The sequence below is a fragment of the Erpetoichthys calabaricus genome, chromosome 4 (genome assembly GCF_900747795.2).
Source record: "Erpetoichthys calabaricus chromosome 4, fErpCal1.3, whole genome shotgun sequence".
Classification (NCBI taxonomy): Eukaryota; Metazoa; Chordata; class Cladistia; order Polypteriformes; family Polypteridae; genus Erpetoichthys; species Erpetoichthys calabaricus.
The window spans coordinates 160,205,816-160,217,319 of record NC_041397.2 but is presented as its reverse complement, the minus strand read 5'-3'; the positions used below and the strand labels follow the sequence as shown (position 1 = coordinate 160,217,319).

Sequence of the window (11,504 nt, the reverse complement as noted above, 5' to 3'; positions counted from 1 at the left end):
GCATAACAGAATTCAACTATGCTCAAGTTAGAGCTCTTCATGGTTATTTTTTAAAATGTTTAAACCAATGGAGCATTCCTCAGTTTGTAGTGGTATAGCCTAAAAGTTGCTAGTTGCTTTGCTGCCTGTGGTAATTTAACTAATTACTAGAATAGAGCAAAACTGCCTATAGTGTTAAGTTTGTTCAACAATTGCAAAGTAAGTGTCATAAATGAATGAGCCACACACACCTTTTCACCTTGATGCGGTTTTATTACTGACAAGTCAGAAGCAAAATTTAATAGTAGGCTTTAAATATAAACAGAAGCTAGCTTTAGAGAGCAGCTACATACTGGAGCAGCTCAGAAGTCTAAAGTGAAGGTGCTCCTGATGTTACACTATTTCATAGGTCACTTAGTATTTCTGTATTTGTGTTGGTGTAATTCACCGTATGCCTCAAGGAACAGAACTCACAAAGGAAAGTAACAAAAAGCCAATGCACTAAATAGGGCGAGCCAGGTTCTAAAGAGAATTTAAATACTTTGATGGCTAATTTTTTCAAACCGATTGGCTAATTATGACAAAAAAGATAAAAACACAGGAAAGTATACAAAACCACCTTAGTGTTACATTAAAAATTGTACTCTTGCTAAAATTAATTTGCCACAACTTAAAAAAGTGACCTCCAAACCATGAATATATTACAAAAGTGAGACAGGGGCACTTACAAGTGTAGCAATAAACACTTGGACATGGAAGAAAAATTACAGACACCTTGTAGATTTCTGACATTCCAATGTCATTTACCTTTATTGACCCTGGTCAATATGAAGTATTGCCTAAGCAAATTCTATCACACCGAGTTTGTTGAATTGCAGCACAACAGAATACATATTCAATATAAAACAGCAATACATTACAGAGAGAAAAATAAAAAAATGTAATTAAGTAGTAGCAGACAAAGGAAGCACTGGACTTTTCATATTCAGCCAAACCAGCATGACTATATTGGCTGGGTTTTGGTGGTTAGCTGCAGAGCTGATCATGAAAAAAAACTTAATATTTTCAACAAAATTCAAGGTGCAATTCCACTTATGTGACTATTGCATGCTCAAAAGAAACTGCACATTGATGGATGACAATCAGGTGGCCACATGCAGGTTAGGGTATTTGTGCCTTAGACTTCCTTTACACAACACTTTTTATTGGCATTTGAATTTCCTTATCAATGTATAACCCAAAAGTATTTTCCAAGTCTGCATTGATGGTTCCACTTTGGGTATCCATAAATTATGCAACTTTTGAGAGAAAGAGCAGGCAGATATAAATAAGATTGGGCACTTGACAAAGTGTTACTTATATCTGACTGTTCTTTATCCCAAAAGTCCTTTCATCCCAGAAACAACTATATTCTGAAATTAATAATGACAACAAGACAGACATCAACACAAAATTATGTAATTGAATGGAACATGCACTTTCCACTTATCGTTGCAGCCACAACAGGACTTGAAAGTAACATTTGAATGCCTAATAAGTTTATATTACTTTTACATTTTTTTTTATAAAACTTTGAAATGATTAAAATGAAAATTAACCAATACCTTCAGCAAACAAAATGAAAGCTACATCTCTTTCTTTTGGAAGATGGGGACACAGCTTAAACTCTGATACAAACTGTCTATATTTTCTATACTTTTCTATACAATATTGTGTAATCTTCTTAGCTGTACTGTAAAGATTATCAGTTATCTGTACTTTGGCACCGAGCATCACCTCTGGTGGAAGGTTTTTGCAAGTTCTAAGTTTTGCAAATGACTATGAGCAAGTTACACTGGAATGTGGATTTTTACATGCCACTGATTAGAACAAATGAGAAGCACATTTTATTCTGATAGGAACATTACACTGAGTATTTGACAGCTTGGCTGATATTATCACTACTGCCGTAAAAGACAAAGACTATTTATGGTTTGTAGTGTAAGTTTCATTAAAAGATAATGAGTTATCACTTGTCGTAGTTACATTTTATACTTTTCTATATAAAAATAATACAGAATACCTTTTTGTAGAACATTATCTTACAAACAACCAAAGATATTTAGTATCTATACTAAGCAATGGCTTTTTTTCCACTGAACCTACTGAGTTTCACTTCATGCAAATTTATAAACAACCATTTTATTACTCACCAATCAGCACTACAGCACTTACAAAATAAGGCAAAAAGCTTTGGAAGTCAGGTCAAATGCAGTCAAAGAAACAGATGCATATGCTAAAGGCCAAACTTTACTCAAATAGTGATTAAATTAAAAAGTTAAAAAAACAACGTAATTATCAACTCTTTTCTACTTCTATGTTTTCTCTGATGTTTGGTGTTCTTAAGTGAGTTTAAGGCAGTAATTAAACATCCATCCATCCATTTTCCAACCCGCTGAATCCGAACACAGGGTCACGGGGGTCTGCTGGAGCCAATCCCAGCCAACACAGGGCACAAGGCAAGAACCAATCCCGGGCAGGGTGCCAACCCACCACAGGTAATTAAACATAAAAAACTTATTTTTTTCAATTATTTTTTAGCATTTTAAAATGACATTTTTTTGTACTTCCTAATTATTTACATTATGTCAATGAACATTTTCCCATGGATGAAGTTCCAACCTACAGTTTTCACCTAAAATTATTGGGAATGTTTCTTAAAAAGACTTGCAATAAGTCTAAAAGCCTTCAACAAAACTTCTCTTGATGAGCTGTTTTTTCTGGGTGCCAAGTTCCTATTTGAAGTACGTGTGTGTGTGTACAGAATCCTCTGTCAATCTGATGTTCATTCAGGTTTCTGTATCTTTTCTAGTTTTCTTCAGCATCAACTATTTTGATCCAATGAAAAGACAACAGCACACTGTTATAAAAGTGTAATTATAAAGCATATGGAGGGGGAGTGTGTAATATATGCATAGAAAATTTAGCTTACAGACTGTGATTCCTGTGTATTAGAATTTCTTTTAATAATGTAACTATTTGGCTTTCAGCGTGTGAATTCTAATAATTTAGCACCTTAAGCCTGCTAATCTAGATGACAGTAAAAAAAATGGGAGCTGCTTCATAATTTAACAGTATACAGATCAGGCTTAATTTATTGTTATTTCCCTAGGGTTGTTTGTTGTTGATTGCTTATAACATCTGTAATACTAATTCAGATTTCACACTGACAGAAAGATAAACATTAACCTGTGCAAATACATACTGGAAGTCACAGTTAATGTACTGTAGCAAACCTGATAAATGTCCACAGAATTTAAATAATTTACAGTTACACATTAAGTCATTTGTTTCATTCCATTTAGCATTTGTTCAGAACTGAAGACAACTCTTTACAGACTGAGAAGAAATCCCCAGGTGTTTTATCTTTCTTCTTTTTAGGAATCTTTTCAGCTGCTTCCATTAATAATGTAATATAGTTCAGGAAGATGTCATGATGTTTTGCTGCAAACCACATAACATGAATGTATAATGAAAGCAGTGTCAAACATCCAGCTACAAAACAAAAACAAACAAAAAAAACCATAAATATATCAGAAACAAAATCAACTCACATTTAGCAGAAAACCTTTCACAACACAAATTAATTAACAACATTGAATAGAAAGTGTTTTACTAGATATAGTAGTTCTTTCCAATGTGAATGCAGAACATGTCAATAATACATTCTTAAAATTGTATTTTAAGCACATCCGAACATTTAAAATCCAATTCATTTTGCACTTCTGTCAAAATTCATGAGGTTTATATATGGCACAACCTTCAAAGCAAAATTGCTTAATTTCACTTGCAGGAGAGCATTACATAATTACATGCAAAGTTTCTAGATGGAACCCCAACGCAGGATCCAGTTGGCAATCTAAGCTAAGCTTCTCTGTGGTTCTTGCTGCACTAAGAGTCCTCCTAACAAAAGGATCTTACATGAAAGCTAGAAGGTGCTGATTAAGCGGTCTCTCCAACTCTCTCTTGTCAATTTACCCATTGGAATCTGAAGAAGGCAGGAAAAGAATGATTCAAAAGCAATTCTTAGTACGCATTTGTACTTGCTGTACCAAGACTGATTTGTCCTACTGTATTTCAAGTTGTCTCACCAAATGACTCCAACCAGCATTTACCCATCAATTCACACTCAATAACCCATAATGACAAAGTGAAAATGTGTTTTTCGGAAAGGTTCGCAAATTTATTAAAAGTAAGTAGTCAGACACTTAATTCAATACTCTGCCCCTTCAGCAGAAATTACAACTTCAAATCTTTTTGGGCAAGTCTCTACAAGATTTGCATACCTGGATTTGAGCAGTTTAGACAATTTCTTTTGGCATATCCTATCAAGTTCTGCTAAACTAGATGAGAAGCATACTGTATGTTAACTGCCATCTTCGGGTCTCTCCAAACATGGTCTGTGAGTTTAAGTCTGAGCTTTGGCTGGGCTACACAAACATAGCCTGACACTAATCCCAAAGCCACTCCAGCATTGTTTTGGCTGTATGACTCGGGTCATTGTTGCACTGAAAGGTGGACCGTCATCCCAGTCTGAGGTCACATGCATTCTGCAGCAGGTTTTCTTTAAGGCCTCGCAAAATTTTGCTGCATTCATCCTTCCCTCATATCTGACCAACAGCATGATGCCACCACCAGCATACTTCACAATAGGAATAGTATCAGGCAGATTATGTGTTGTGCTTGGTCTTTGTCAGACAAAGTGCTTGGAGATCTGCCCAGCGAGTTCATTTTTTGTCTCATCAGACCAGAGAATACATTAAACTGGAATATGCCTTTAACTCAAGAATTGCTTCCACTTTGCCACTCTACCATAAATGCCTGATTGAAGCAGTGCTTCTGAAATGGTTGTCGTCCTGAAAAATCTGTTAGCGTGAACAATAGGTTCTTGGTCACTTCACAGGACCAAGGCTTTTCTTACTGGGTTTCTCAGCCTGGCAGGATGGCCAAAGTTATTCAGTTTTACAATTATTAAGCCCAGTGTGTTCTTGGGAACACCCAAAGCTTAAGAAATGGTTTTATTCCCTTGTCCTTATTAATGCCTTACCATAATTTTACCAGTGAGGTATACAGAGAGTTCCTTGGACTTCATGGTTTGGTTTTGGTCCCGTCATGCAGTGTGAAGTTTGGTGTGTGGATTTCTAAACTATGGCCAATCAATTAAATTTGCCAGAGGTAGACTACAATTAAGTTTTTAACACATCTCAAGGATAATTAACGCAAACAGGATGCTCTTGAGCACAAGCTGGAGTGCTACAACAGAGGTTTTTAAATACCAACATAAGAGATATTTTAGTTTTTGAAATTTAATAAATTTGCAAACCTTTCTGTAAATGTGTTTTCATGTTGTCATTATAGGTTATAGAGTGCAGACTGATGAGAAGAAACGTTAATGGTATCCATCGAAAACTTAACACAACAAAGTGTGTGGAAAGTGAAGGCACCTAAATATTTTCTGAATCCACTGTACTTCATTTTATTTAATGGAATGGTCCTTGCTGTGAAAGGTCCTTTATACCGAAACATCAGCAAATAACCCGAGTATTAACTCTTTACTTTGATGAGAATTCAGGAGTGTTAATAAATGAAGTAACTGTTTTGAAAGAAACTTCGTACAGTGCATCCGGAAAGTATTCACAGCGCATCACTTTTTCCACATTTTGTTATATTACAGCCTTATTTCAAAATGAATTAAATTCATTTTTTCCTCAGAATTCTACACACAACACCCCATAATGACAACGTGAAAAAAGTTTACTTGAGGTTTTTGCAAATTTATTAAAAATAAAAAAACTGAGAAATCACATGTACATAAGTATTCACAGCCTTTGCTCAATACTTTGTCGATGCACATTTGGCAGCAATTACAGCCTCAAGTCTTTTTGAATATGATGCCACAAGTGTGGCACACCTATCCCTCTTTGCAGCACCTCTCAAGTTCCATCAGGTTGGATGGGAAGCGTCGGTGCACAGCCATTTAAAGATCTCTCCAGAGATGTTCAATCAGATTCAAGTCTGGGCCACTCAATGACATTCACAGAGTTGTCCTGAAGATATCCTTTGATATCTTGGCTGTGTGCTTTGGGTCGTTGTCCTGCTTAAAGATGAACCGTTGCCCGAGTCTGAGGTCAAGAGCACTCTGGAGCAGGTTTTCATCCAGGATGTTTCTGTACATTGCTGCAGTCATCTTTCCCTTTATCCTGACTAGTCTCCCAGTCCCTGCCGCTGAAAAACATCCCCACAGCATGATGTTGCCACCACCATGCTTCACTGTAGGGATGGTATTGGCCTGGTGATGAGCGGTGCCTGGTTCCTCCAAACGTGACGCCTGGCATTCACACCAAAGAGTTCAATCTTTGTCTCATCAGACCAGAGAATTTTCTTTCTCATGGTCTGAGAGTCCTTCAGGTGCCTTTTGGCAAACTCCAGGCGGGCTGCCATGTGCCTTTTACTAAGGAGTGGCTTCCGTCTGGCCACTCTACCATACAGGCCTGATTGGGGGATTGCTGCAGAGATGGTTGTCATCCTGGAAGGTTTTCCTCTCTCCACAGTGGACCTCTGAAGCTCTGACAGAGCGACCATCAGGTTCTTGGTCACCTCCCTGACTAAGGCCCTTCTCCACCGATCGCTCAGTTTAGATGGCTGGCCTGCTCTAGGAAGAGTCCTGGTGGTTTCGAACTTCTTCCACTTACGGATGATGGAGGCCACTGTGCTCATTGGGACCTTCAAAGCAGCAGAAATTTTTCTGTAACCTTCCCCAGATTTGTGCCTCGAGACAATCCTATCTTGGAGGTCTACAGAAAATTCCTTTGACTTCATGCTTGGTTTGTGCTCTGACATGAACCGTCAACTGTGGGACCTATATAGACAGGTGTGTGCCTTTCCAAATCATGTCCAATCAACTGAATTTACCACAGGTGGACTCCAATTAAGCTGCAGAAACATCTCAAGGATGATCAGGGGAAACAGGATGCACCTGAGCTCAATTTTGAGCTTCATGACAAAGGCTGTGAATACTTATGTACATGTGCTTTCTCAATTTTTTTATTTTTAATAAATTTGCAAAAATCTCAAGTAAACGTTTTTCACGTTGTTATTATGGGGTGTTGTGTGTAGAATTCTGAGGAAAAAAATGAATTTAATCCATTTTGGAATAAGGCTGTAATATAACAAAATGTGGAAAAAGTGATGCACTGTGAATACTTTCCAGATGCACTGTATATTGAACCAGTTGACAGTTTGGCATTTACCTATTTGTATACTGTAGTAAAATACTCACAGGGTGGCACAGTTGTGCAGTGGTAACGCTGCTACCTCACAGTAAGGAGACCTGGGTTCGCTTCCCGGGTCCTCCCTGCGTGGAGTTTGCATGTTCTTCCCATATCTGCATGGGTTTCCTCTGGGTGCTCCAGTTTCCTCCCACAGTCCAAAGTCATGCAGGTTAGGTGCACTGGCAATCCTAAATTGTCCCTGGTGTGTGTGTGTGTGTGCCCAGTGGTGGGCTGGCGCCCTGCACAGGGGTTTGTTCCTGCTTTGCGCCCTGTGCTGGCTGGGATTGGCTCCAGCAGACCCCCCCGTGACCATGTGTTAGGATATAGCGGATTGGAAAATGACTAACTGACTGACAATACTCGCACCTATTTCATACCACAGCAAAAACTGAAACCCCCTTTTTTTTTTTTTTTTTTTTTTTTTTTAAATAAAAGTACTTACATTATTCAAGTCAACAATATTGCACCTCTTTTGTAATTGTATTTATATATAATTTTTAATTGTGGTATATCCATCAAGTAAAGTTGTACTGGCATTCATAAATATCAAAATATAATTGATGCCCTATAACTAACTACCTGCTTTTTTTTAACATTCGCTCATTCTAAATTTGTTCTTTGACATTTTCTTTCCTGTAACTAAAAAATACTGATTAAAAACAATACTAAAAATAAATATTCAAAACATTACAGTATCTGCAATGTTGAATTAGTGAATTCCAAGATAATTCAGGATATTTTCATTTAAATAAATGGTTTAAAGCTGTTTTGTAATAACATGTTTTCTGATTTGTCAGATAATTACTCTGTTAGGTTTGTTACATTTGCTAATGTAGGAATTATATTTGCATCATGTACTAAAGAGTAATACTTAACATCCATCCATTTTCCAACCCGCTGAATCCGAACACAGGGTCACGGGGGTCTGCTGGAGCCAATCCCAGCCAACACAGGGCACAAGGCAGGAAACAATCCTGGGCAGGGTGCCAACCCACCGCAGGACACACACAAACACACCCACACACCAAGCACACACTAGGGCCAATTTAGAATCGCCAATCCACCTAACCTGCATGTCTTTGGACTGTGGGAGGAAACCGGAGCGCCCGGAGGAAACCCACGCAGACACGGGGAGAACATGCAAACTCCACGCAGGGAGGACCCGGGAATCGAACCCAGGTCCCCAGATCTCCCAACTGCGAGGCAGCAGCGCTACCCACTGCGCCACCGTGCCGCCGTAATACTTAACAGATATGTCAAATTCATTCAAATGTTAAATTACACAGACTCCAAGTGCTTTAATTGTCCCAATCTGCCCCTCCTTTTTTCTTGTCAGTTTTAACTGGCACTCCAGCCCCCATAAAAAAAACCTCACACTGGTCCATTTCATCTGAAGTAGTGTGGTGCCGAGGTGTCACGCGTTGCATGGCTGCACTCAGGTTCAAATCTAGGATCCTGAGTTGGTTTGTCGTGTGGTGGGTGTGGCAATGCACTGTATCAGTGCATGCTGCTAATACCTTTACATTAATCCAGTATTTCGGAACTTTTGTAAACATCATACCTGAGTGACAAACTTTATTTCTGCCTGTGTACAAATCCAGAAATACAGGAATAAGTGGACTGACATTACTTTAGTCAATAAATCTTAGCCATTCAAAAATATAACATACAGTTTGTGCTTTTACTGTGTTTGTCACATTGTAGTGTTTAAGTTCAAGAACATTAGTTTGCCTTCAAAAACCAAACAAGTTACATAAACTCATGTTTGCACATTCATGTTCAGCAATAAAGTATGCTGTTTTGGCAATTCTAACTGCATGCCTTGGTGAGTATGTGTTTCTACTAACAAACTTTATATCATACATCATTTTTGAGGCCACATCTGGAATATTGTGTACAGTTTTGATATCCAAATTACAGTACAGATATATCAGTCCAAAAAAACAGTTACTATACGTATTACTTATTTCATATCTATTTGCTATGAAGAAAGACTGTATGAAATAAATCTTGCTACCTTTAGCAAACAAAGATTACAAGAGAAAAAAATATAAAATTAGAAAAGCGGCAAGTATTACAGATGTTGGTTGTGACTTTCAAATCAGTACTTCATCAACAGCATAAGCATAAAAACGGTAGTTGACTAAACTGAAATTCTGAACAACTGTTAGAATGTATTTCTTCATTAAGCATGATGTAGACATATGGAATAAGCTACCAAGTAGAGTAATTATAAGAAGCATATTATATACCTATAAATCTCAGTCTGGCATTCTGGTTAATTCAGGTGGAAAGGAAGTTATGAACTATATTAAATAATGGGCAGATCTTGTGAAAACCTTTATTATGAAAAGGAGAAATTAGTGAACAATTCTGAAACGAAACAAAACAATATTCCAAATTGGCAATGGTCCTCCAGATACCGCAACAGCGGGGAAATACGTGAGTTTGTCTACAGGAATACTGAATGATTGTTAAAGCTTTGATAAATAAACCTAACACTGTGCTCAATTATTGGCTATGTAATGCTATTAAGAGGTTTCTCTTTTCCTTCATTCTTCATTTTCTAATTAGATTTTTCAATTACAGGTTCATGGATGACTTGAAATTATGATAGTATGAAAATTGTAAAAACCTGTCAGGCCAACAGTGCGACAGGACATACATACAATGAATGAGTAAACACATACTTTCTTTCTCATGCATTCCAATTCTGTTTAGTTTTGCCAGTTAAACTGACATGAATGATCTTAGGACTTGGATTCAAACAAACAAATATATGGAAATCATATAAACTCGGTTCCTTGAAGTTACAATATGAATGCAGAGTTAAAGAAAGCACCAATGTGCTGTGTAAAGAAAAGGGGGGGATACATGTCATGTAATGTTTACCATTTACCTTGGGTGTTCTGAAAGAACAAACATGTAAAGAAATTAAACGATAAGGTAGGTTACCTCTGTTCAAGTTGTTTTCTTCAGTCTCATCTTGTAAGCAAAACTTCATGACAGTATTGTGAATTTTCATGTCAAGTGAATTCTGAGCCTCCAGTAACTGTATCATTACAGAAGTGAATATCTGAAGCACCATGGTATTTTTTCCATCTACTTCATCTACTTTCCATCTAAGACCATTCACTCTGTGATAAAGCTGGAGAAAACTGAGCTTCACCAAGCTGTCTTGAAGAAGTTCATTAATAACTACATGGTGGGTTAAAATTTTTTTTTGTAACCACTCTAAAAATATTAGTAAATCATTTGGGCATGTTTGGCAACCACCAAAGGACTTCAGTTCCCATTTCACTATCAAACATGCAGATGCATGATCAAGTTGTCTGTGTATGTCAGACAGTTCACCAGGAGAGTTGTAAGGATGACATGGTGAAATACAGGGCTCCCATTTAGTTAATATGCTTCTGAGGTTTTCTTCGCATTCATTTAAACAGTCTATCTGTGCAGTGTCCTCTGTGGTGTCTTCTGTAGTATTATTTGCATCTGCTTGAGTGTGATCTTTCTTTTGAAAATTTTCTTTTACTAAAAAAAAAAATAAATAAAAAATAAATAAAAATAACAATATTATGCAAATTTTATATAACATATGAATTTATATTATGACAATGCTTGAAAGTTTATTAAGCTCATAGAATATTTAAAAGAATCTCATGAAAACCTAGCTGATCAAGATATGATTTATTCTATTTTTTCCCATCCCTCACAAAGGGGATGTCAGAGTCTATCCTTGGAGCACGGCACCCAAGACAACAAACAATGTTGGATTAGAGAGGCCACACTCACGCCTCCACCCACAGTAATGCGAGCAAAGCCAGTTTAGATTTGTCAGTCAATCTGACATATTTATCAGACGTGTGAGGAAACATCTGGAGAAAATGCACACAAGGCGAGAACAAGCACACTCCACACAGAGAGCTGCTCCTACTTGCTCTGCTGGATATCACTAGCTTATTTGTAAGCTTGAATTACAGATATCCCCATTTTTCTTTCAAGTATATAATATAAATATATGTAATGTTAACTTTAGTCAATGCCATATCAAATGTACATCATCAGAGGTGTAACTTCCATCCCGCCTTTGCAGAAGATATTACATGTTATGCAAACAGCTATCCCAGTCTTATGATTGTTGTTTAGTTACAAAATTAGAGCTTGGAAAGAAAATATGCACATAAAAATATGAAACTGTGCTAACCATCTACCCAA

General features: G+C 37.2%; 1 protein-coding gene across 2 annotated transcripts in view; it reads right to left on the bottom strand.

Annotated features, from left to right (window-relative positions):
- Positions 1-279: 279 nt before the first annotated feature.
- Positions 280-11,504, bottom strand: part of urb1 (URB1 ribosome biogenesis homolog) — a 427,266-nt gene continuing 416,041 nt past the window's right edge. The window contains exons 38-39 of one of the 2 annotated variants that reach the window (XM_051925732.1): positions 10,245-10,820; positions 280-3,513 (exon numbers count right to left, since the gene is read on the bottom strand). In XM_051925732.1, coding sequence (XP_051781692.1) covers positions 3,320-3,513; positions 10,245-10,820 — 770 coding nt within the window. In that variant the 3' untranslated portion in view covers positions 280-3,319. The remainder of the gene's footprint in view (positions 3,514-10,244; positions 10,821-11,504) is intronic. The other variant, XM_051925734.1, reaches the window with a different exon arrangement.